A 26,443-nucleotide genomic window follows, 5' to 3' on the forward strand; every position below is an offset into this window, starting at 1 on the left:
TGCATAAATTTTCTTGACAGGAACAGAGCCTAAGGCAATGGCAGAAGGGGTAACAGTATTGTTAGTACTTAAAATCTACCTAAAATAAACGTGTTTAGACTGACAGCTAAACCAATAATAAAAAGTGTATTTTAATAGAAGTTTAAAACTGAAAAAAATAGTAAATAACAAGTAATGTTATTAATCAATTATTCCTAAATTATTTAGCAAGCAGAAAGATAATTAGCCAAACTTAGTGTAATGATTTGTCACTGTAAAGTCAAAATAATTCCCTGCTAAAATGCTAGCTACCTTAGCCATTAATTTTATAAAAATTTCTCAATCCCTGGCTGCTGGGTTTCTTGTCATTGAAAATAAATTTTTACAGGTTTTAAAATACCTTATTTCAAGGGATGGGCTCAGGCAGTTTTTGTATTACAACTCATGTAAATAAAATGCAGCTATCTGTTCTAACAATCAAATGCTTGGTCTCAGAATCTATCTGCACCTAAAAGCTTTTCCTAGGCATTTCTGTGCAGTGCAGAAAGGTTTAATTTTAGAAACCTTCCATTTTTAGAAATCTAAATCTGAATCACATTAGGAACAGACATATAGTAAACAAAAATTTAAAACAGCTAAATAATAAGAAACAAGGGTAAGAAACTGCAGGCACTAGAATGAGATCACTTACCTATATCCAGACATATGACCTCTTCCATCCATGTCATATCCCCCTCTACCTCCTCCCTGTGACCCGCCATATCCTCTATTATCTTCGCCATACCTACTCTTTTCACGACGATCATCTGGAGGAATGAGTAAAACAAAACAAGAGTAAATTGTAGTGCAAACTGCACTACTGGGTGAAAATTCCCACCCTACAATTTTTTTCCCCCCTCCTCAAGTCTGCCATTTAAATCTGGAAAGCGTAAACTGCTAAATCTCTCAGATTATCTACGCCACAAAGTAATGGAGAAAAGTTTGATTTTTGCTCCAGTTATCTCCCTTGGCTTCCAGGGCCACAAGGTATCTCAGAATGTAAACACTCTGTGCTTTCTTTACACTCTATTTTCCAAACATTAAACACATATTGTCTAGACTACACTCTTCATTCTACTTCCACGTAGCCTTCCCAGTTTGCAAAAGATGTAACAGAAGACAGAACAAGGATAAAGAGCGTGGGTTGTGCCACTTGTATGAAGTTACTGCAAAAAAAGGGTTGATGATAAAACTTATTTCCTTCTATCTTGGAATTCACCTACACAGCACAAAGCTGGAATGTGAAGTGCAAAAGCTCTTCATGACTGATCAAGACATGTCACCGCCATGCAAGAAGGTTGAAAATAGCTTAGAAGAAAATTTCATCTAGAATTTGCAGAACTCAGGGAGCTGGGCTCTGCAAGGCTGCCTCCAACAAATGCAAATGCAACAATTTTGGGGCCCCAACAGTTTTTCATCTCTGCATAATGTTTTCAAAGTCTTAACAAATAAAATATTCCCCAAGAATATCAACACAGAAAAAGAGCTTTAACTATGCATCAAATCAGCTGTCTGTGGAAGGAAATCCAACTATTTCACCATGTTTCTGCTCAATTTTATTAGCCAATACTGAATCCAACCTGTGAATTTTACCTTGGCTGTTGTGGCTATAGCTTCCCTTCTGAGACTGGTAGGATTGCTGAGAATGGCCATATGAGCTTTGGTGCTGGTTATAGCCTGACTTTTGGTCGTATGAGCTCTGGTGGCCATAGCCCGACTGCTGGTCATATGAGCTCTGGTGGCCATAGCCCGACTGCTGGTCATATGAGCTTGACTGCTGGTCATAAGAGTCTTGGTTTTGTCCATAGCTTGACTGCTGGTCATAAGAGCTTTGGTGCTGACCATAGTTTGACTTTTGTTCGTAAGAGCCTCTTCCACTTAAAAGAAACAGAATTTGTATTAATAGCTAAATGTTCACAGAATAGAGAACAAAATAATGGCTGAAAATTCATGACATTGCTAAAATTTCCTAGTCACAGTTACCTCCCAGTCATTACTGACATATGGATATGAAAATACTTGATGTTTCATCTCTGTTGGGATATATCTGGCTTCCAAGGCAGAAAACTACATTACCATTGCTTTCAAGACATCCTCAGTTTCCCCTGTAAATGTAACTTAAGAGCATCACTCCTTTTAGATATCCCAGTACAATGCTTCCTTTCTCCCCTCTCCCCAGTAGCATGACAATGGCCAATGCATAGCCCATGAGCTGCTACACACCCAATCCTTCTCTACAGAACTGCAGGGAAGACACCTGCTGCTCATGATGTATTGTGCAGCTAATACTTCCACCTACAAAAAAAAAAAAAAAGCATCCCAAAATTTTGCTTTCACTGAATTGCAACCGTATCTTTTTCTGGGCATTCTACCATTTGGCCAAGATCTTTTCTAACTCTTGTGATGTCCTCTGACATACCTGTAGTTCTTCTCACTTTAGTGCCATCTACATATACAATCCCACCACCTTTCATCAGAAACATAGACCAACATCACATCTAGGATACTCCAACACAGTGTGGCTATACATTCTAAAAGGGAGTTGTAACCCTTCTCTGACTAATAACAACTTCATAGCAACCATGAGGAAATCTCACCTACACCATACTTCCCTAGGCTACTTCAGCATCCAAGGTAGAAACAGAAGTATTTTGAAAATCTAGATATATATGACAGAACAGTTCCAGTGGGGTTACCCTTTCATAGCAAGACATTATATAGATTTATGAGAAATAAATTGCATCCAGGAAACACTGGCTGTTACTCATACCTTTGTTTTCCCCCTGGGTACTTAGTTGCAGCTTAACTGTATTATTTTTTCAGTAACTAAAATTAATCACTGACCTCTGCCACCCTTTCTTCTATTCCTCCTCCCTGCTTCCACCCTTTTTCAAAAGACAAGGCACTACATTTGCCACCCTCCAATCTTTGGCAATCTCACTTGCTAGCCAAAAATGTCTCAGAAAAAAACAAACAAAAAAATCTAAGAGCCTACAGAAAGTTTCCACCAGCTTTTCAAAGCACTCTAAGATGAAGTACATTGGTCCAACCAATCTCAAAATATCCAATCCATGTAAATGTCGTCTAATTTGCTCCCCCACAGTTCTAGCCTAGATCTTAACTATAACATAACTAAACCCAGTGGTAAAGAGCTTGCAAAGATTTTTGTTAATATCTTCACTTAAAGGAAAAAAAAAAAAAAAAAAAAAAAAAAAGAGGTCAGCTCTACTTTACCCTTTGCACCCTCACCAATGAAGGAAGCATCAGTGAGAGCATCCACTATTTGCTGGTTTTCCTTCCTTCCCTCACTTAGGATGCCAGCGCTACAATTTTGTGGCCATCCTCTTTAAAGTTGCTACAATTTAATTTCTCAGTTTCTCCTTACTTGCTACAACCATAGATTGAAAATTTCCCTCCAATGTCTTTTTTTCATTTTCTTGGTCAAAACCAACTTATTGGAGAATCTATGCCATACTGCATTTTTCCCTAGACGTCTTAAAAACTACGTTATTGCCTAGTTCTGTCCTTTTGTCCAGCTCTAATTAATGCTCAGAAAACAACGCAAAGCAAAACTTAACTGCGTACCTGCCTTCTTTAGGGATGTGAAAAAGACAGTCTGAGTAACAACATCTACTGCTAACAGATTAAGACCATGCTGGTTTATATTAAGATGTTTTGCAATAACTACAAACACAGAAACCAAGCACAAGTTTGCTGAAGTCCAGATTGTTTTATCAGCTTGCAAAAAAACCACAAAAATATTTGGACCTTGGACACAAGAATGAAGTTTAGTACATGACAGCATATTTTAAAGATGTCACATGATCCTCAATAAAGATCTAATACAAGCAGTAACCTTGGGGTGTACGCACAACGCTTGTAAATTAGATAATGAAGCTATCCTAGCACCAAGTGGCCTTGTAAGTTGTTATGGGAAATTGGGTTGTATTTTCCAACATACTTTCAAACTTGTATCATTAATCCTCCTGAAACTGATTCAAGTACAACATCACTTAACAAGTAAAATACATTTGCAATAGTGTAAAGTACTGAATCAGAGAGCAGTATGCATACGAACACTTAAGTTATTGATGAGGATATAAAAAACATGGTGTTTTGAGAAACCTACTTAATTGGAAAAAGAAAGTATATTTCTTAAATGACATTTCTGAATCCTTTCCTCTTCTTTGACCAACAAAAGGCATTCTAAATCAGATAAGAAGTCTGCAAATCTAAGAACAGCTAAGAAATTTCTTGCTAACACCTTACCTGAAGTTAATAAAAGAGTACTGTAAGCTTCTGCAAAACAATGTGATTGGAGAGGTACTCAATACATATTTTTCCTAACCAAAATACTCTCTACCAAGTCCATTCTTCATTAAAGTCACTATCCAAAGTCTTTCTAAAGCGTATCTCCCCATACAGCTTGACTTCAAAACAACTGCATCCATCCTTCTTATATAAAGAAACATTCGCCCCTCACCTCCTGTCCTTTCAGGCATTAAAAAAGTCCTAAGAATGTGGATTTTCAGATGTTTGTCCTTTTTTAGAAATGATAACAGGAAATTTGTTATAGCTGTAGTCTAGGCAGTACTTTAAATAGATACTGTTAATCTTGGCTTCCTTACCCTCTAGACGACCCTTTCTGCTGCCCCTGACTGCCATAAGACTGCTGGTTGTATGAGCTCTGATTCTGATTTTCATAATTGGATTCATCATCGTATCCCTGGGAATCTTGTCCATAACCTGAAAATTGAGGAAGAAATTTTTTAGTAAAAATTCACCTTTTAATTACTGCCAATGAATGTAACAAGCTAGCCAAACCTGTTTGATTTTGTCCATAGTTCCCATGATAGCTTCCATAGCTCTGACCGTAGGAGGAATTGTCTCCACTCTGCCCGTAACCAGAATATCCCTGTAATTTCAAGAACGTACTCAAATAAGTGTAACTTCCACAGCAGGTAATTAAGGTTTTCCTTTGCTAGACACAACTAAAAACATCAAGCACAGCTGAGAATGGACTTCTTCCTGGTCCAGATATGGTCACCCAGGAACAATTATTTTTACTCAAGGAACATCTGCTTTGAAAGACACAAATTTTTTTTTCAACTCACCTGTGCTTGTCCATAATTTTGACTGCTCTGATTGCCATAGGACGAATAGCTGTAAGAAAAGAATGCATTTAGTAAATGCTTACAGTGCCCTCCAGATGGGTTGGAAACTAAAGGTATCTTTGGTGTTATCTTAAGTTTCTTTTCATTCCAAAATAGATGTTTAATCCAAGTAGTGCTGTTGTAGGCTTATCAGAACCGCATCAATAAACTAATGGTTACCATAGTTGACTGTCAGAAGCCAGAAGAGCTTATTTTAATTTCTGCTCTGCTTCAAGTGTAAATTTCAAGTACATGAAAGTTGGGCGTACTGTAATTTGACATTCTTCAGAATCACAGAAAATGTTATTGTATGGAACCAAAGCATTTTAAGTTTTTTAGTATATTCTTACAAAGTTAATTTTATTTTCATCAATTACTGTCAATTTGGTCTTTGTTGGACTATTCAACAATAACATCATCATCAAAAAATGCACTAGCTTTAGATTATACTTACTTGTTATTCTGCCACTTTAAGACTTCATGAACTGACAGAAGAACCATGTGCTGAAACTCATATCATACTCAGATATAAACTCAAACTCATGCAGTGTTATATGCATAAAACCTTATGATTTTCATTAGCACATCAGTATTAGCCGTGATTTTTATATTTCCACAAAAACACTTTTGTTTCACTGATTAAAATACCCCACCACCACCACCTAACTTGGAGCTATTTTTATGAACTGGCTTTTAAATGGCACAATTACAAACAGTTATGAGAGGGTTTTAACAAAAATTTCCCTCCAACAGGAAAATAAAATGGAAAAAATAAAATTTTACATCTATATGGCCCATCATCTTTACACTTGTGTAACCTTTGACTAAAATCTTAGTGAACAGTTTAAGGCAGCCATGTGAAAAATATTTCTCTATATTCATGACATTACAAAAGTTTTTAACTAATAAAAGATGTCATTCCACTTTAAACCTGCTTATTGTCTTCTCTTCAGGAATATAAATTTTTTTTCCTGTTTTATAAGACATCTTAATAAAGGCCCAGGGCAGCAAGCTTTCTGCACCCAAAACTCCAAAAACCTATCAACACTGTATCATGCCCAAAGATTCAAACATCATGCTGGGAATACTAAACGGTCTTTTACTTTGCAGATTTAATTGCTAACAGCAAAAAACCCCACACATACCTCTGCTGGCCCCCAGACTGACTGTAACTTCCAGAATCTAGAAAAAGAAGTAAGTCATATTGAGAACTTCCAATTAACATTTTATTCCTCTACTTACTATAAGAGGAAGAAATTGAGGGAGAGGGAGAAAGGTTCAAGTACACTGGATAATGCAACTACTTTCCCTGCAAAATGAGACAGCTTCCTCTTTACTAATAAAAGAGAAAATGCTAAGACTGGGAGAGCAGGAGCATAGAAGCACAAGGTGCAGGGGACATGACACAGGTATTAGCCACTTTGAAATTTCCTTTTTGAAGGGTCTGAATACCATTTTTAAGGCATCTCTTCAAATATTCGGGACTGCACAACCCCCTCTAATGGCTATCAAATACAGTGCCATCATCAATGAACAGAATGCAGCAGCTTAATTAATCAAGCAAAGCTAAGTAGGTCAGTCCCACTGAACCCCTTTTTAAGACACCATAAGAAAGCTCTGCCTAGCAAAAGGGCACAGACACAGGCAGAATTTGGAGATGTAAAATCAGGGATGGAGGAACCATGACATTTCCCTTCTCTCATATTGCAAAAGGAAAAACATTACTGATAGCTCAAACCATGCAACAATGTGTTCATTTACACAACACAAGTTGTCCAGGCAGGTATTATATTATTTCCAATTAAGTTAAACATCAGTTATCAAGGAAATTTATTCTTGAAACACATTGGAAGAATATGGATTTCAAAGTATGACTTCAAGTTAAAAAAAAAAAAAAAAAAAATCACTGAAATTGTTTGACTTGTATTTAAAGTACGGTATTTAATTTGTAAAAGCTATCAACGTTACAACAAACCCTACTACCTGCTAGCTGGAATTCAGTTCTTAAACAGGGTGCTTTGCCTTTACTAATTTAGGTTATCATGTTATTTTATCTTGTTAATTGCACAATGATTTCCTTGTCTTCTGCAAAACTTCAAATTTCTGTGTGTTAAAAGCTCTTATTATACAGGGGAAAACACACATTCCTACTGATTTAGTTTCCCAAGCCAGCTGCATGCAACAGATGCAGACACACAGAACATGCATGCATTGCTCCATCAACCTCAGACCCTTCAGAATTCAGACTGTCACAAGCAGGCTCCATCTCTTCAGAGATACCCACATGCCGCAAGCTGCTCTACGCACTACCAACTTCTTAACCACATGGACTCTGCTGATCTTGCTTTCTACGCAGGAGTCTCAACTCCTCTTGACATTTTTGCTTGAAATTCCCACCTTCTTGTCAAAAGCCAAACACCTTCTTCCCTTCCCTACCAGCCTCACCAGTACTGTCACTCTGGATAACAGCCCTGCAATTTTCCTGTTCCTTTCAAATCGTTTCAAGAATTTGTACAAATATTGTGGTGCTGTGGTCTAATAAAAACTATCAGGAACTTCTCTGTTTTCATCCCTGATTTCAGTCTATCCCTCGCGCTCTCTCTCTTAACCTCTATACCTAAAACAGATTAAAGCTGAAACTGAGAATTAATTACAATGCAGGGTAAATGTCATAAACTGTAGAAGACTATAACTGTTTTACAATCAAAACACTCATCAAATCGCTGAAAGTCTGTTCACGATACCTCCCTCATCTGGTTATAAATCCAATCCTGCTAGTACTTACACATATACTTAAACACATGCATATATACTTCCAAAATGAGGATATCACCTAAGCTATTCAGACATGAAGCAGCATTTTTAATGGTAAGTATCCCCTCAAAGCAACACAAAGCATCAAATTTCATATTCTGTAAAAGAAATATTTACCAAAAGCTAAGATGAGATGAAGTATTTCATGTCACACATCCTACAAAGCAGTTTCACTCAGATATGAAACATTCCCCTCCTTTTGCACTGCTACACAAATATTTCATTGCCTTTTCATAACGAGATGCAATTAAAAAAATGAGGTAAAAGTGCAACTCAAACATGTTTCTTGTTTTTAATGAGATGAAGGTCAAATTTTTACATTATTTCAATACAAATGATCACAAAGACTACTATTAAACCACATTTTAAAACTATGGTTTAAGTCTAAAATTTATATGCCATTAATGCCACTAATTTAAGCAAAGGATATTAATGGTTCTATCTGAAAGAATTCTTGAGTAAGGATGTAATTAGCTGTAAACTGAAGGACTACATTTAATCCTAGCTTCTCCCTTACGAACTTCTGCCAAACCACAAAATTTTGGAAAAAGTTTGAAAGCAACCAGATAAGGAGCCTGTAAAATATGAACACACAGAATCAGAGGAATTTTCTTTATTTATATATTTTTCTACACCCTTTGTTGGACCTCTTAGTCTACAGACTTCTGATCAATTTATTTTGGTGGACTCAATGGGGACAAGAGTCTGTAACTATTTTTGGAAACAACAGATAGTTTATTCTGGAAATTCCTGGATATGCAGCCACTTTTTCTGAATGTTTAAAAAGCTCATGGAAAAATTTCCCATGAATGAAGTGGGGCATAGCAGACTATTCACCTTGCACTGCTCAGGAGGAGCAGTGCTCTTAAGATAGAAGTGTCTGCTGTGTTGTAAAGTTCTCGTACAAAGTAATTAATCTAAAGAAGCAGCACTGCTTCTGTAGTATTCTCAACAGAAAAAGAATTTGATGTTTGAACATCACCATAGAGTAAAAACAGAGTCAGGTGCTTGACTGGTAAGTACTTGAGATCTGGGAAGAAAGTGGTATTAATTTACTACCAAACTTTACTCATTTAATAGAAGAATTTGTGGTCTGAACTCATTTTACAGTACCTTTGGACATGTTGTCTTCTCACAGTAAAGAATTGTTCCTTGCATTAAAGGATTGCTTTAACATACCTTGCTTTGTTTTGATTTTATTCTCTATCATTCCTATATGTAACGTGAGACAACACTAAAATGGCTCAACCCTAACAAAAACACGGCTTACTCCACAAAGCACTTACAACCCTGGCATTTCTTCTCCCATTCTGGGGGTACACGACCTATGCACGGCTTCACAGGGGCATCGCTGCTGGTGGGACCAAAACATTTTCACCTCAAATGGGATGAAAAAAACACCAATGCAACACGATGTGTTCGCAGAAGCCCCAGGAGAAGCTGGGCTTGTCAAGTCATCTGGGACAGCAGACATACTGTCTCCATACTCAACGAAACGCCTCCATTGGGAAAAGAATTACAGCCAGGGCATATTTAAGCCCACGGCAGGGGGGCTGTGAAGCTACCCCCTTCGCTATGCTGGCATGCTCGTTGGGGGGGGGGGGGGGGGCTGCTAGAGCAGAATGCAGAGCAGATGTAGCAGATACTGGGACACAAAGGTGGGTCCCATGCTGGAGGGGTGGGGAGTGCATGTCCCATGCTAAGGGGAGGGGGGGGGCACAACCCAAGGGAGGGGGCGTTTACATTCCACGAGGAGTGTTGATCACACAAACCACGCCGTGGGGAGCAGCACGATCAAAAGTCGGGTCCGCACCTCACACAGGGGGGACGGGAGGGAGGGCCCACACGGGGGAGGACCATGAGCCAAAAAAGGGGGGGGGGGCTTACATCTCACACCGGGGGGGGGGGGGGGTAAGCGACCCAAAGCGGGGGGGTCTACACTGGAGGGCATGAACCGAAACGGGGTCCGCATCTCACACCGGGGGGGTGTGGCACAACCAAAGGGGAGTCCCACGGGCGGGGGAGGGGAGGGGGGGGGGTACATCCCACCCAGCATCCGAGCGGGCGACCCCAATGGGATTCAGCCCCCACGCCCCCAACCCATTGCGACACGGGGAGGGGGGAAGAAAGGGGGGGGGGGGGGGGGGTGTTGAGTGTGGCCGGACTGACCACGCCCCCGGCCATAAAGGGGCGTGTCCGGGCAGGCTCGCGGAGCAGGGCTCCCCGGGGGAGGAGGCGTGGTCTCGAGCCCGCGGGGGCGTGGCTCCCCTCCCCCTCTCCGCCGGCTGGGAGCGCGGAGCAGGCGGTAAACGGGGGGGGGGGGGGCGGGGGAGGTGTGAGAGGGAAGGGGGCCGCGTCTCCCCGTTAACATGGCCGCGGCCTTTTCCACCTGCGCTACATGGCGTTGGCCCACCCTCCCGCCCCCACCACACCCCGCGCTTGGCGACGGGAAACAAGAGCCGCCACCAACGTCCCCCTCAGACCGCCGGGCCTTGAAGCACCTACCCGAAGCCATGGCGGCGGCGGCGGCCGCTAACCGGGCTGAGGGAAGAGGCGGGGGGCGGGGGTGGGGGGGGAGGGGGAAGAAAGAAAAAGAAAGAAAGAAAGAAAAAAGAACGAGAGAAAGAGAGAGAGAAAGGGCGAGACCAAGCGCCGCGCCGGCCGCGCGCACACTGAAGCACCCGCAGCTCGCGCGGACTGCGGGGCCGGGCAGCCAATCGGCGCGCGCGGCGCCTACCACTCGCGTGGGGAAGTTGAGGGGGGGGGGGGCAAGGTGGGTCGTACCAACTTAGGGCGGTCGGAGGGGGGGGTGGAGGGTGCTCGGCGCTGTACGGGAGTGCTGGGTTGTAGGAGGCTGTGCAGGGAGGCCGGGAGTGGCTTAAAAGATTAGATTAGTTTAATTAATAAACAGGCAGGGTACGGTAGGGGTGCCGAGAGGGAACCGAAGGGGGCTGCTGGTGCGGAAAGCCGGGCGAACGCCCGGCTTTCCGCACCAGCAGCCCCCTCCGGTTCCCTCTCAGCACCTCGATCGTGCATCATCGTTTGGGCCTGAGGATGTTTCAGGCTTTCCAAAAAAGAATTCACCATGCCAAACTTCACAGCAGCTAGGGGGGACCGAGGGGGGAGAAGTCCTCGCTATGCTTTGGGTGCGTGCAGCCAGGAAAAGAAGCTAGGTGCTAAGAGAAAACATCCAAAATCTGGGTCCTAAAGAAGAAAAAACCAAAAACCAAACCAGGTTCGCCAGGGTTTCTGACTATCTTAAAAAGCCAAATATTGACTTGGAGAATGGCTAAGAAAAGGGATCGTGATCTTGGGAAGCAAGTATATGAAACGAGACATTGCTTCAGAAAGGAAGATTAATGAGGAGTGAACTGAAACGACAGCAAAAGCAACATTGATTATTTCATCTGATTGTTTTTGAGCAGTCATATTTCTTGTTTCAGATCAAGCTACCTTCTTGCAAGAGCTAGAGAGGGAAAGTTAACCATTGCACACTTTCTGTCTAGTGACAGTCTGCGCATGCATCCGCTGTGGAAACAGCCAGCGCTGTGAGATTTTACCCCGGTTTTTATTTTTTAAAGGCAGAGAAGAGCATTCTCTGATTTCGGCTGAATGGATTGACCAGATCTGCAAATAAGTTGGGCTGTTTCTTTCCCCCCCTGGGTGTAGCAGCGGGAGGCAAATCTCACTGCCACAGCCTAAAATAAGTTTCTGCAAAACAAGCAGTGACTAGAATGATTAATTTAAAAAAGGGGTTGAACTCTCTCCCTGTCTTTCGGTTTCCCCTTGAAAAACTTCAGTTCTTTCAGCCATGACATTTTCTCCCGTGCTGTTAGTCTTCCCATGCCTGCAACAACCTGGGACCTCTCACAAAGGCTGCCTTTGCCATGCTCCGTTGGGATTAGGGCAGATCCCAAACAATGCTTCATAGGCAGGGGCAGGGCAGGGGAGGTGGGGGGATCTTTTGCTCTGCATAGAGCTGTTAGTGCCTTTACATTCCTCAGAGATTGAAGGATTCTCATAAATGGAAGATGGCATTGACTGAGACAGAGAGACAAGCTGACGTGTCTGTTTGCCTGCTGATACGTCTGTGCTGTGCTCTCCCGTTGCTCCCAACCAAAAACTTTGAAGCTGGACTGGGAAAAAGATGTCGGACTCTCAACCCCTCTGCTCATCACCCTTGGCTGAAAGAGATCCCAGCTGTTTCAAACACTTTCTCTACTTTGCAAAATCAGAGGGGGGTGGGGGTGGGAAGGTGTGTTTCTTCTGATCCTTCCCATGTAGACAAGACCTCACGGATCTCTTGTTATACCTGAGCCAGCAGCCTGCGACTGGGGTCATATCTGGAGGAGGAGCCGGGGCCAGGGGAGCGTTTCTGCCACGTAATTGTTCCTGGTGAGCGGATGTGTGTCCAAGCACCAGGAGCTGGGCAACAGGAGCCACATCCTCTGCTCACTGCTGGGGCCTCCCACAGCCCTTGGAGCAAAGCTTCTATTTCTCCCTGCTTCTCACTTTTTTCCTGCACGTCCCTCTCACGCAGCAGCTTCTCAGGGCAAGGGGCTCCCATGTCAGAGCATCCCTCCATCTGCCACTTCCCTTCAGGCAGTGGGGTGTTCAGCCAGTGCGTGCACAACGCTGTAGACGAACAGCAAAGTTGATGCTGTTCCAGCAGGTTTAGCCTGGTTTGTAACGCACTGACATGGAGGAGGCCTCTCTTTGGGCATCCCCTCCATTTGCACCAGCGTGGGTGGGCAGACGCAGCTCCGGTGTGGGCGCTCCTCTCCACCTCCGTCCCTCACACCTGAAGGGAAACGCCTGGCCCTTCCGAGCAGCCTAGGCCCGCGCCACGGCAGCGGGGAGCGGACGGGGGTGTCCGGGGCCCTCCTGGTTCGGTGGGACCGGCAGGGCCTCCCGCACCCCGGGCGGGCTGTGGGTGGTGGCGGGCCGGCAGTAACCCAGCCTGGGGCGGGCTTCCAGCGATAGCTCACACCTCTCCCCGGGGATATTTTTCCCTTCTGGAAAGGGAAATAATAATAACTAAAAAAATGTTCAAAAGGACGGGGGGGGGACGGACCCAAACACCTCCCGCCCGTCTCCAAGGTAACGGGGGCGCCGCAGCGCCTCGCGTTGCCACGGCAACGATCCAGGCCTTCCGGCGGCCGCCGGAAGCGGGGCGGCGCGCGGCAGCATGGCGGCGGGGTGGGGGCGCCCGCCGGCCGCTGTTGCCCTGACGCTGCTGCTGTCGCTCGGAGCTTCCGCGCCCGGGCTGCTGCCGGGAGCCCCCGCCGCTGCCTCCTCCTCCTCCTCCGCCGCCTCGCTGCGGCCCGCCGCCCTCCGCGCGGGGGAAGGTGAGCGGGGGCCGACCGGGGTGGAGCAGCCGCCGCCTCCTTGGTCCTTCCGCCTCGCCGGCCCCTTGTCCCCGCGTCGGTCCCCCGTTCCAGGCCTTTCTCGAATCCCCCACCGAGCCTTTGCTTCCTTCCTTTCCGGGCCTGCCCCGTGTCTTGCCCTGAGCCCTTGGTCCCCCCCTCCTCACCCCCCATGTCTGGGCACTTCCTTGAGTCCCTCACCGAGCCTGCTGCTCCCTCCGTGGCCCGCCTCTCTGGGCCTTCCCCATGACCCGCACTGTGCCCCTTGCTCCCCCCTGTCTATGCACTTCCCCTGCCCTGCAGTGAGCCTGCTGGACATCCATCTCAGCCCCCCGATATCAGGCTGCTCTCCCCTCAGTCCCCATCTCTGGCCCTTGACACTATGCAGAGAGGGTGTATGCTGTTAGGAGCTTGAGGGGTTTGCTTTCCTCAGTGTCTGTGGTATTCCCAAAACGATTTTTATCACACTTTTAATTCCCATGTTCCTGCTTGCCCCCATGCAGCGATTTCTTTGAGCAGTCCAGTGCTGAGCTGATGGGTGAATTCTGCCACCTCCTCGTATGTCTCCAGGGGGACGGTCAGGTTGCACCAGGATATGCCCTCGACTGCTGATTTCCTGGCTATGGGACTGAGGTTGATGGGAGGGAGGTAGAGAACTCTGCCTCAGTCCTCACTGAGTGCCCAGGAGAACAGCTAACCGCAGAGCCTGGCAACACTTCTAAGGTCTGATAACCTCCAGCCATTTTTTGTGAGAAAAATCAGCCTTCTAGCAGTTTAAGAAGTGTTTATCTTTGGAGAAAAACCATAGTTACCATAACAGTCATTTTTATATCTCTTGCCTTCTCTTTTAATGAGACTGAAATTTACTACAGATACTCTTGCTTTTTCCCAGGCAGCTTCCCAGGAAGTAGCAAGAGTCAGTCCATATGTCTGTGATACCCAAGATAGCACTTGTTTTAACTCTATTTGGTTATTTATGCCTGGTTTTAAAGGCCTCGAGTTCCTTCTCTTCTACACCAGGATAGAAATGAAAGCTATTAATTAATCCTGTAGGCTCACTCTCCCTCTGCTCAAGCATGTCATTGTAGTGGTTTAAAACAAATTCATTGCTGCCTCTGCCTTTCTAATATGCTGGTGTGCTTAGTTCACAGGTTAGTTACCTATATCTTTGTCTACGACGACCTGATATCCTTGACCTGCGGTGCCATTATCATCTGGTATTTTGCGGGCAGCTTTGAGAAGAACGTTGGCACTGTGAAGCACTGCTTCCTCACCGTCGCTTTTGCCGTCCTCTCCGCCCTCCTGTACCTCTTACTCGAGACCATTGTCTCGAAGGTGTCAGCGGTGGAAGATGCCAGAGGATTCATGCCGGTAGCTTTTGCTATGTTGGGTGTGTCCACCACCCGCTCACGGATGAAGAGGACTCTGGTTTTTGGGGTTAGAGTTCCAGTGGTGCTGATGCCATGGTTTATGCTTTGCATAGCATGGTTTATCCCCCACTCTTCTCTCTTGAGTAACCTGTGTGGGCTTCTAGCTGGGGAAGCCTGTATCCTTTCCACATGCGAAGCCCTGAACCAGAGTGGGATCGCTGGTTCACAAGGGGGAGGGCATGCTGTGGTTCTCATTGCTGAGATGCACGGGCTTGCACTCTTGCTCTGCATTAAATTCTCACTGGCTTTGCCGGTCTCATCACACCCAGTTCTGCATTTGTTTTTCACCTCGGGCTTCTGCTTCCCCTGTTGCTTTAGTGCATGCAGAGAACATGGAGCTGAGAAGGGTGATGGTCTGTGAAGATAGCGCTGGGTAGAACTGGAAGAATTCTCCAGGGAAAGTGGTTTGTGGCCAGACTGGGGTTGTGTGTGGCTGTGTCAGAAATGAGTGTGTTTTGTCTGCAGTCCTCCTTAACATGCTGCTGACTTCAGATGGTCTTGGCTACTGTTTTTGCTTGGATTTTCCAGAGTCGGTAGGCACTAAGCTGGACCGGGTACTCCCTTTCAGTCTGATAAAGAGGATACCAGGGCTGAAATATATCCCAGGGTCCTTAGCAGAGAGAAGAGCCTTTGAAAGCAGCAAGTAAGTACAAGAGTTCCTGTGAAAATCTTACAATATAGGGGAATTTTGAGGTGTAAGTGGAGGCATTAAATTGCCTTTAAAAGCTGTATTGTGCTTGTTGTGTTCATAACCTGAGTGTTGGGAACATAGTGACCCGTTAATGTTACACTGGTGACATTACTGTGACTAATACATTATCACACATTAACTCAACCAGGTCTTTCACTGAAAGCTAAATTGAGGTGAAAGACCTCTCATTTGCTGTAAGGGCAGTGTGTACACGTGCAAAGGTATTGCAGCTGGGCTGCCATGAAAGTTAAGTTGTGCAGTTTTGCCCTAACATTAGGACTTATGGCATTTGTTTCTGGCTGTATGGTTCCCTGGGGCATGATCTCTATCTTTCTTTGCCCCACCTCGCCTCCCAGGAATGCTGTGAAGTGAGTTGTGTCCAAATTTATGTAGGAGCAGAGCGTTATAAATTAAAGATGTCACTTACAAAGTTCAATGTAGACCTTTCAATGCATGTTTTCAGTGTCAAGACAAGATTGCTTTACCGAAAAGAAACCTTGGGGCCTGTGGCTGACATTCAGGAATGGTTCTAAGTTTGTGTATGTCACAAGCTGTGAGAACTAGCTTGTATTCTAAAAAGCTTGGAAATGTAGGTCAATTTTTTCCCTATTTCATCATTTCAGTTTCACAGAGGAAGGATAGCTTTCTATTAAGGGTTAAATTCTATGTATTGTTTAAGCCATCAGCTCACTGTAAAGTGTTCTTTGAAGTGGAAGCATTCCCAAGTGTTTGCATCTGCCCTTACCCATGGGGAAACCATAAAACAAACCCTTGCCTGCGGCAGGAGCGTACCCCAGATCCATTAGGGCACTCAAACGTGTGAGTGCTTGCAGGAGAGGCCAGGCAGATTCAGCAGCATTTGTATTTTTACTCTCTCCCTTCTGTGCAAGTGCTGCTTTTGGGAGGAGGGACTGTCTCACTGCATGCTGAGCCTGTGTCTAATAACTGCTAATAACTGTTGCGGACAGCATCTCTGCTTTGTGTCTAAACCTGCTTTCTTTAGGTGAGATGACATAAGTAGACTGTTCTGGCTCAAAGGTATTTACATAAACATTTGACTATCAAGCAGGACGTGGGAAGGTGTTTCTAGGATGTTTCCATTTCTGCAGCTAAATTTGCATGTCTTTGTGTCTTGGACACAAGTTCTATATGTGCTTCTGAGGCTTAATTTTTATGATTTTGTTTCTTATTCCCAAGTAAGAGCTCTTGATGGTTTGGGTTTGGGGGTTTTTTTTGGTTGGTTGGTTGGTTGGGGTTTTTTTAAATTTTCATAAGACTTCAGGCATCAACTTGCCACCAGACAGGAGACATTTCTAGAAGGTCCAGATTTTGACATCATGTTTGTGTCCACAAACAAAAAACTCCCAAACCAAAACAAAAACCCAAACAAACCCCCAAACCACACCCCAAATAAAAAAAAAATAAAAAAACCCACAAAAAATCCAAGCCCAAAAAGCCCAGCATGAGCCAGTCTTTATTCTTGCTGGGAATCTGGCAGTCATGGTCTTCATGAATATTGTCTTGATTCTCAGCACTCATCTTAGTGTTGTGCGTGGGCTGAGCCATACTCCTGAAGTCCCGGAGGCTTTGGCTTCTAGGCAGATTGCCTCTCTCTTGATAGGTTTTGGCGGGATGAGTCATGCCTTCTGTTGGAAAAGGCTGTTTCTAGACCTTGCTTCTGAATGATTAATTTTATTTGTAACTCTCTCCTCCTTCCCTTTTTGCTCTATCCTCTGGGCTCTTACTCGCACCAAAGGCCTTTATGGCTTCTTGATAAATAACACTTGGCAGCTGTGACTTCTGATTAATAACTTAGCAGATGTGTCATTCAGGGGAAGGCTGGGAGGATGCGTATGGAAATCTTAAAAGCATATTGCTGTTTGGCTTGCATATTTTTTGCACAAAGAGACTTGGGTCAAGAGCCGTGCTTGTTCAGTGGGTGTGGATTTGGGGTGGGGTGGGAGTGGGAACGTCTGTCCTGGGAGGCCAGTAAACCTATTTTTACTTAAGTGCTGCTTATAATAAGAGCTTCTCTCCTTGTAGTGAGTCTCTCTGGTGGATTGCAGTGACCTTTCTGAGCACTGGTCAGGAGGAAATCTACCCCCAGGGCACTTCCAGCACTAATTAGGCAATGCCAGTTCTCAACACAGTGTAACCTTCTGTTTTCTTCCTGCCCAGGATTAACCCTGTGCCAGGCGCCTACCCCACCCAAAGCTACTACTGCTCTTCGCCTCTGGCTATTCCTGCTTTCCAGATGCAGCACCCTAATGCTCTGAGCCAGGGGTTTCAACACAGCTGCACTCCAGGATATGGCCATGCACCGGGACACGAGGGATCTCAGCATGGCCATGCTGCAGGTCACAGCCTCGCTTCTTCCCCTTACCAAGTCAGAGGTGCCTTCGGAGAGTGTTACGTGCAGGCCCATGCTGGAGCCTCGCCTGGACAGTGCTGCCAGCTGGGCAAGTTCTCCCCCCCACAGCACGTGTGTCTGACTGATCCACAGACACCTGCAGGCGTGGGCCCCCTGGCTGGGGTTCAGCAAGCATCAGGGTATCCAGCAGCCATGGTGTCTCCTGTTTCAGCTGAATTTTCAAGAGTGCAGGTGTATTGATCCTCCAGAAAGCAGCAGGACTCTCATACTGTGGCAGGACCATTGTGTGATGCTCACACAGCAGTGCATTGCTGGCATCTTTGCTGTATCTGGGTGACTAGTGGAATGGGTTGGTAGCTCCAATGTAGGCCATTCCCCTGCCCCCTGACACAGGCTACTTTAATTATACTTTATTATTATTTTTTTTTTTACTTTTTGATAATGTAAAAAATGGGGATGAGGACTGTATCACCTCTGTGCGCTTTTCATCCTTTTGGAGTCTTTTTTCATTGTTGTATTTAGCAGCTGCCTTTTTCCACACTGCCACTAGAGTTACAGTGCATCAGCTCCCTGACTCAAGCTAGGAACCAAATTGTCAAAACCCTGGACTAATCTGGGGTTTAACTAGGCTGCAGCAATAAGGACATGTCCTATCTACACTGAGGCTCTTAGCCTCCTATCTTGTTTACAGGTGTGGTGTAGCTCGGACCCAAAAGAGGTTGAAATTATGGGAACCTTAGTTTATAACTTAATATTTCAGAGGAGGAGGACAGATGTCTGTTCTGCTAATGACTTCTCCACTAAGAGTGTTCCTTGAAGGGGGCTTGTTAAACCAGAGCTGAGGCAAGAGGACAGAGTACAGAACACCCTTTTCTGCCTGCCAAAACACAGCTCTAAAATGCTGAAGGTCCTTCTTAGCTGCAGTCTGTGCGTGCATCAACATGTTGCCTTCATTTTCTGATAGCACTGCACTAGCTCAGCCTGTGTTGCCAGCACTTGTGAATAAGGCAACCTCAGATGCATGCAGAGTAGTGGAAGACTCTTCAGTAGGAGATTTTGGCCATTTGTTGAGCAAATGTATATAAATCCGAGGAGCTGGGAGGGACCTTAACAGTGGGTTAGAAGAATTAACTGGAATGTAGCAATGCCACTGGGGGTGTTCACACTGCTCAGCTTTAGATGTCTCACCCACCAATATTAGCACAATCTCTCTGTTTTCTTTAGAGCTGGTGGAAAGGTGTGTGGGCGAGGGGAGTTTTCAGCAAGGGATTCAGAGCAGGATGCAGCATTTGGTGCCTGTGGCAGTAATGAAGGAGTTTGGTCAAGTTGGTGGGACTTGAGCTTTATTTCCAGCTGTAGCTGCTTTACTGTGCCATGCCCAGGAGGAATCTTCTGTCTCTGTAAAGCAGCCAGGATCTTAACTATTGCTCTTGACTCTTTGCTTAGAGTTTTTTTTGTGCTAAAAAAAAAAAAAAAAAAAAGCTACCTGAAGCACAAAGTGCCATTACTGCTCTTGGAGATGTTCTTGCAGTGACTAACTTGTCCCCCAGAAACTGCAGTAGTCTTGGGGCCCTTCCATGCTATCAGTGAGCCAGGGTCATAGGCAGCATTGGCAGCTGCATGCTCCAAAGCATGTATGTGTCTCTTTCTGTTTTTCCCTTTTCAGTGTCTGAAGAAGCCCAGTGTTGCCGTACAGCTGCTTATTTCTCCAGCAGCCCTTCTCGAATGACTGCCGCAGTTACGTGTGGCCTCGCAGGGGCTTGCTTTGGGTGAAGACTGAGGTGAATGCTGAGGATTTAGACCTCAGATGCATGTTAGTAAGAAGCTCTGCTCACAAAGGCAGGCACCCCTGGGTAGGGGCTTTCTGCAGGAGGATGCAGCAATTTGGGAACCAGGCTGAAGTTGGCAGCCAGCTATGTCTCATCCCTGGTTGTTTCACTCCTCCATGGGATCGCAAATGGACTTGACTTCATGTTCTTGTTTTTCCTGCTGACAGCAATTGCATTGTTACATGTTTAGTGTGGAACAAAAACAGGATAAGGTGCTTGTTAGGAACTTAAAAGCATGTTTTTAATACCAGGAAAGAAATGCTAGACATAACATTGAAATGTTGATACTCCACTCTCATTAGTGCCTTGATTTTCCTCCTTGTGAGATCCTCCTCTGTAAACCTAGGAATTTTATGACTGTTTTTTTCCAGAAACGTGCAGAAGCACAATGAGGACTGGTAGCAATTGCAAATGTTGTATACCTCCAAACTGTAAGCTTGAAACAGAATCTGAAATACAAACTGCTACGCGTCCTGGTTTGCTTTCAAGTGGGGAGCTGGAGCATGCCCCTCCGGGTGGTGGGCTGGGTGCGATGGGGACTGCAGGTCAGGCAGCGGGCATCTGAGGGTGCTAGCTGCGTGCCAGGCTGGGGAAGACCGGTACTGCATATTGGAAAACGCTCGTGGGGCTGGAAACCGGATATTTTTCCTTTCCAACTCTTATCGGCTGATCTGGTAAGAGATTCACTTTCCCTGCAGAGCCGTCAAAGGCATGGCGTGTTTCCAGTGAGTAGCTTCACGACTTTACAGTGGTAAAGGAAGCCCTGGCCTCTAAGAGTCACCGTTGCGTCACTGCTGGCAGTGAGAACAGTCCCAAGCCTGGCTGGTGTGGGGAACAGACAACAAACCCCCTTCCAGGAGGTAAGGTGGGCCCCTTGGCCCTGGCAGCGAGGGGACGTGCTCATGCACGAGGGAGCAGGTACCAGCCGTTAACCTTTCCATGCTGGGACAAGGCAACTGCCACAGCCTTGCAGGTGAGCTCTGGGGATGGGAAATGGTGGGATGGGCACAAAACCACAGTTTGGGTTTTTTTCCTCCTGCTCCCAGCTCTATCATGAGCTTCTTGGTGACCTTGGCAGATCACTTGGTCTCTGTGATCAGCTTCCACTGTATCCGTGGGGCTGCTCCAAGTCCAGCTGCACAACTGCCCTGGTGCCTACCTGTCACTTGAAATGTGTCATTCCTGTGTTCAGTGGCCTTCAGACAGATGTTTGTAGAGATAAAGATGATTTCTAGCAAGGTCTGTTCCCTGCCTTTCCTGAGGGCAGCCGTTTCACAGTGAAATACTGTCATATAATTCAGCTGAGGACCTTCTGCTGCTCCAGTCATGGACTCTAACCAAGTCCTAGTTCCCCAGGCAAACCCGTAACTCCTCGCCTGGGGAAGGGAATTCGCTGGGAAGGAGGGAAGGGGTTGGGATGAGACATTTGCAAATGTGTCTAAGGCTGAAAAGAGAAATTAAATTTGTAAGAGAGGGATGTAAAAATGATCAGCTCGTTGGGCTTTGGCATTTGCCTAACTAAGCTCACAGCAGTTACTGATTGCATGTTGCAATAGCAGGTCATTTCCTTGGAGGGGAGACAGCGAATTAAAGTTTATAAAGCCGGGGGGGGGGGGGGGGGGGGGATGACTCGAACAAAAAAAAAAATCAATTAACCCCCAGTTCAGCCTAGGATGGCTGCCCCTGGGGAACATGCTGTTCCTGAAGGTTTGTTATTTTGTGCTTCTGGTGTGTTCCCAGTAAAGCCACCACTTCTTTGAAGGTCAGGATTGCTTCTGCCCTGGAGGCAGGGTGCACAGTGAGTCCAGAAAGCCCCTTGGGTTGTCCCTTTTTTCTTGGGTGGGTCACTGCAGAGTGATGATATTTTGGGGACAAGCACTGGGAGCTGAGCTGGCCGTTCCCCTGTGCTCAGGGTAGTGGTCCTGCTCTGACAGCCCAGTCCTGCTGTGGGATGGATGCTCCAGGAGAGCCCAGCTCCTTCCCCTCCGCTCTTCCCTACCCACCATGGTGCGAGATAAAAGGAGTCGAGGGTACGTGGGGAAGCAGAACCAACTCCAAGCTACATCACCACCCCAGCTGGGAGCAAGGCGGGGTCCTGCAGTGTGGGGATGCCCGGCAGGAGACACTGATGTCAGAAGAAAAATGGGCCTGTATTCACTTTCCTGTCGCTCATTCATTTGTGGCAAAGCACACGTGGGCAGATGCTTATCCTGCATCGAGGGCCAGGTTAGCCCTGTGCCAGGGCCAGGACGCTGCCAAACACCACCTCTGCGGCTGTCCCACTGGGTCTCGGCTTGTTTGCCAGCACCGTGGAGGCTCTGCGGCCAAAAGTTCAGTCCCAGCCTGTGCTGGGGATGGAGGAGAGCTGGAAAGGTGTGAGTTCTCACACGCCCCACGGCAGGTGGGAGAAATACGCGTGGAGGCAAAACACTATAACCGAAGAGGTCCCTGTGGGTGGGCTGGGCTGGGCTTCCCTGTGCCCCTGTGACGTTTTGTCTGGGTGTGATGGAGCCCAGCCCCTTCCCCGCAGGGAACAAAACCATATGGGCTGTGCCATAATGCCGGTCCCCTTTCTGGGCATCCGATGGGCCCGATGACCCCAAACCATGAACGAACTCTGTCCTGCCGTCCCCTCAGGGCCAGTGCAGGCACGATCCCGATGCTGTGGCTGTTCACCCTGCAGGGTACAGTCATGGACCGGGGTCACCCTGGGGAGCTTCTGTGGGATCAATCCCAGAGCCGATGTGGGTGGCAGCAGGTGCCCGAGCGGCCTCACACCCCTGAGCCCTCTGGTCGGGTGCCATTATGAAAGAGGGTGTCCCTGCAGCCCCGGGCATTGCTGCCCCAAAGACAGTGCTTTTTGGGGTCGGTGCCCCCTCCTCGCACTCCTCCTGGCCCCTGGGGTGCCTGCCGGTCCCTGCTCGGCCAGCGCAGACTTTGCACCTTCCCCAAGGGTTTTATTGACTCTGAAGCAAGTGTCAACACAGCGATAGCGGCAGGACCGTGACCTCAGACGTGCCAACGCCTGGCTGGCCAAGGGAGGGGAAGCGGCCCCGGGGTGACCCCACGCACGATGCCGGGGGGCCGGGGCCTGGCCGTGGGGCTGCTCGGTGGGGGTCAGGGCAAGCTGTGTTCCTGGCTTTGGCCGGGCTGGGCTTGGCAGAGTCGTGACTCAGCTTCACAAAAAAAGGAGAGAGGAGAGCACTGGTCCCTCCGTGGGAGTCAGGGTCTGGGGGTCGGGGTTGTGAAACCTCCCCTGCCGGGGACATTTCCAGAGCTGCTTGTGCAACTCCCCCGCAGCGGCATCGCAGGCGTTATGAGAAAGACCTCCCCAAAACATCTGAATCATCTGGTTTGCGGTTAAATCGGGAGCGTTCGCTCACTCTGGCTGTAGGCTGCCCAAGCGGAGCAGCCCCTCGTTTCCCAGGGAGGGGGTGGTGGTGACCCACCACCGGGTGCCAGCCTTCATCCTGGGGTCACCTGGCCCCCCCACAGACCCCAGTCAGGGCAGTGGCTTCGGGGGGTCCCACACCACCGCCACGTGCACCCAGGCACCGCGCACAGCCATGGTCGGGGGTCCTGGCTCAGAGGGGGCCTGTCCCCAAAGCTGCTTCGCACCCTGACCCCAGCCCCAACCCCAAGCCTGACCCCACCTTGACCCCAGTGCTGGCCCCAACCCTCACCTGTCCCCAAACACAATGTTGGCCCCAACCCCTGACTCCCACCTTGACCCCTGACCCCCTGCTTACACCCCACTGTGACCTCTGACCCCTAGCCCTCTGCACCTTGAACCCCCCCCACCCTCGACCACACTGCACCCTAATCCTAACCCCTCGCCTGCGCCCTCACCCTACCCTGACCTCTGACCCCGGCACCTCGGCCGCTCCCTGAGCTCGCTCCCTGACCCCCTCCTTGACCTTTGACCGCAGCACCCTACCCCTAACCCCGACCCCGCACCCTCTCCCAGAGATCTCTGTCCCTTTAAGGTTCCCTCCGCCGGGCGCGGTGGGGCCGTACCAACAGCGCCTTCGCAGAGGGGGAAGATCTCCACGAGCAGGCGCACTCGCAGCCCATTGGCGGGTGGCGGGGGCGGAGCGTGTCCCCCCCTTCGCGCGTGTGCCCGAGTGGTGCGATCCACCCTACGTGCCGGCCGCGCCGGGGCTGCGGGGCGCCGCCGCCGACAGGGTCGGACGGGCCGGGCCGGGGCGGTGGGTGCCGCGGGGGACCGGGGGACCGGGGGACCGGGGGACCGGGGACCGGGGACCGGGGACCGGGGACCGGGGACCGGGACCGGGACCGGGACCGGGACACCGGGACCGGAATGTGTGGGGCCGGGGATCACGGGCGCCCGTGGTGGCGTTGGAGGCTCCCCGGGGGGAACCGGGGCCCTGGGTCTGTCCCTTGTGGCTGAGGAGGGCCGGTCTCGGACACCTGGGTCCTCTGTGATGGAGAGGGGAGGGCCGGCATCCCCTGGTAGGGGAGGCTGGGATGAGTGGGCCCCATGTTCTATGGGGGGACTGGTGTGACTGGCTCCCTGTTACTGGGAGGACTGGGATGACTGGGATCCCCTGTATAGGGGCGGCTGGTGCGAGCGGTCCCCCTGTCATTTGGGGGGAAGTTGATGTGACTGGACCCACTGTTATTTGGGGGGGACGACAACAGACTGGGATGCCTAGAGGCCCCTTTTATTTAGGGGGTTTGGTGTGACTGAGCCCCCGTTACTGGGAGGACTGGGGTGACTGGGGGGGGGTACCCCTATCATGCCTGGCTCCCCAGGGGCAGGGGGCTAGCCAGCACCCAGTCAGCAGGGTCCCCCACGGCGGGGCTGAGGCGGGGGCGTGAGGCAGGGTGGGCAGCCTGGGAGGGGGGTGCTCCAGGGTGATGCCCACTCTGCTTTGCTTCCACAGTGCTGAAGGGTTGCTTATACTTACCCCATCCTAGGCTGTTTGTTGCTGGTTAAAAGCTTTCAATGAACTCATTTTTCTGGCGCTTCTCTGCAGAATGTTATTCCTGGCGTTTGACACCTTTGCTGAACGCTGGTCTGGTTTGCTGTTGTTCCGCTTATTTCTCTTTATAAGCTTCTAGGGTGTTGGAAGACTGTTTGCCCCTGTCTTTTCCTGATGGAATTGCTTTGGAGAGTGAAGTTATTCCCTTGGGGAATGTGCTTGTCAAAGGAAATAATGGAAAACTCCCTGTTTGGGAATATTAAAGCTGGAGGGGGCAAAGAAACCTGGATCGCAGTGTTGGGAGTTAGTCATCAGCATGGAATTGATTCTTGGGAAGTTGTCTTACTTGCGGGAGTAACCACAGCTGGTGCAGCTTGGAGCGTGCGATCTGCCAGTGTTTAGGCCACAGGTTAGCTTGGCTTAGCTTTCAGAGTGTGAAAAGAAATAGTACTGCTTAGTGGAATGCATATAGATAAGAGGGATCACTGAGGTTTTCTGCCTGATCTGAGTGAGTCTGGAAAACTCAAATGGGTTTGTACTTTTGCAGCTCTTTTTAAAAAGCAGAAACATATCCAGTTGAGAAGCTGGAAAAGCACAAGGAAGGATCATGTCTCTGTTTCTAGATACTGAAGGTGAAACAGTGCTAGCGTTGGTGGGGACATCCCTTCTTCCATAGTACTTTATGCTTTGTGTGGACCGTAGGGAGGAGCTGTGTGATTTAATATTTTTTGTTAGCCAGCAGAGCTGTGCTTAGTGGGGTGCACTGATGCACTCATCCCTTCTGCTAGGTAGAAGGGAATGTGCTTTCTTCCAGTATTTCTGTAGTTCTCTGAGAAATCCTGATGAGCTGTTGGGCACATGCAAAGCCAACTTGCAGATTACTCTGCTGCAGATGAGGAAATCGGTATTTTGTTGAGGAATGGCTGGTGAGCCAGACCCCTCCTGGAGAACCTGACATTGTCCCAGTACAGCTGTCAGTTTTCCTTCAGATGCATCTTGTGCTGGCTGATTGCACTGAAACAAGATGTGCACGGCACAGAGTGTCTGGATTTGGAGAGTCCTCTGTGTTGCACATGGACGTGATGGTGCACAAGAACTATATTTGCTAAACACTTTCTATAAAGCAGTGAAGAAGCAGGGAGGATACCGGTGCTACAGGAAAAAAAAATATTACGTAACTGAGCACTTTCTTTTAATTTTCTAAAGTAAAGGCCTTGCAGAGTAAGGTGAAGAGTGGGCAGGAAGGAGGAGGTAGTGTCATACAGCTGGCTTAACCCTCTGTTAATTTGTCCTGCTCTAACTGACACAGTAAAACCGCTTGCTTTGTCATCACTTTGCAGTTGCCTTCTGTTCAGTCAATAATCTCGAGATGGTGCCTTCTGGGTAGCCACGGTTGAGCAAGTAAGTGCCTTCTGCAACTTTTATTTTGTTTCTTCCAACGCAGCTGGAAGAGCTCGACGGGGCTGTACGACCAAAACTCCGTGTCTTGTTTTGAGGGAGGCTTTCCCTGCTGCTCACCGCCATTCGTGCTGGAGCTCACAGGCCCCATCAGCGCTTGCTTGCAGAACCGTAGGTGCAAGGTAACCTGTTTCTTTTGAGCATCGCAGGTTGTGGAGCATCTGTGGGTGCAGTTGGGTTTGGGGAGGGCGGCTGGCAGTGAGAGCTGACAGGCCAGGAGCTGGGAGCGATGGTTTCTTTACCTAGCTCACCAGCTGCAAAAGTGGCATGTGGAACTGTGTCTAGACCGAAATCCCATTTGATCTTTACTCTCTCCTTTGGCTGTTGTGACGCAGCCAAGACAATGTGTTTGCTCGATCCTGAAGGA

General features: G+C 47.8%; 3 protein-coding genes across 6 annotated transcripts in view; 2 read left to right on the top strand and 1 right to left on the bottom strand.

Moving 5' to 3' along the window:
* Positions 1-10,557, bottom strand: part of TAF15 (TATA-box binding protein associated factor 15) — a 22,719-nt gene extending 12,162 nt beyond the window's left edge. The window contains exons 1-7 of one of the 2 annotated variants that reach the window (XM_049802764.1): positions 10,491-10,557; positions 6,317-6,353; positions 5,133-5,181; positions 4,843-4,933; positions 4,647-4,764; positions 1,612-1,895; positions 671-785 (exon numbers count right to left, since the gene is read on the bottom strand). In XM_049802764.1, the coding sequence (XP_049658721.1) occupies positions 671-785; positions 1,612-1,895; positions 4,647-4,764; positions 4,843-4,933; positions 5,133-5,170 (646 nt within the window). In that variant the 5' untranslated portion in view covers positions 5,171-5,181; positions 6,317-6,353; positions 10,491-10,557. The remainder of the gene's footprint in view (positions 1-670; positions 786-1,611; positions 1,896-4,646; positions 4,765-4,842; positions 4,934-5,132; positions 5,182-6,316; positions 6,354-10,490) is intronic. The other variant, XM_049802763.1, reaches the window with a different exon arrangement.
* Positions 10,499-20,133, top strand: RHBDD2 (rhomboid domain containing 2). Its single transcript, XM_049802439.1, has 6 exons — positions 10,499-10,551; positions 12,728-12,877; positions 13,104-13,333; positions 14,496-14,897; positions 15,274-15,424; positions 17,651-20,133. The coding sequence occupies exons 1-6, from the start codon at positions 10,499-10,501 to the stop codon at positions 18,081-18,083; spliced, it is 1,419 nt and encodes a 472-aa protein (XP_049658396.1). The 3' UTR covers positions 18,084-20,133.
* A 3,659-nt stretch (positions 20,134-23,792) lies between these two features.
* The window catches only part of LOC126039315 (NADPH--cytochrome P450 reductase), a 31,601-nt gene continuing 28,950 nt past the window's right edge, over positions 23,793-26,443 (top strand). The window contains exons 1-2 of one of the 3 annotated variants that reach the window (XM_049802343.1): positions 23,793-23,880; positions 26,063-26,198. The gene's annotated coding sequence lies outside the window, so the exon portion shown is untranslated. Of the gene's footprint in view, positions 23,881-23,976; positions 23,996-24,713; positions 26,199-26,443 lie in introns of those variants that run through there. The other 2 variants (XM_049802344.1, XM_049802342.1) reach the window with 2 other exon arrangements.

The sequence above is a fragment of the Accipiter gentilis genome, chromosome 6, assembly GCF_929443795.1.
Source record: "Accipiter gentilis chromosome 6, bAccGen1.1, whole genome shotgun sequence".
Taxonomy (NCBI): domain Eukaryota; kingdom Metazoa; phylum Chordata; class Aves; order Accipitriformes; family Accipitridae; genus Astur; species Astur gentilis.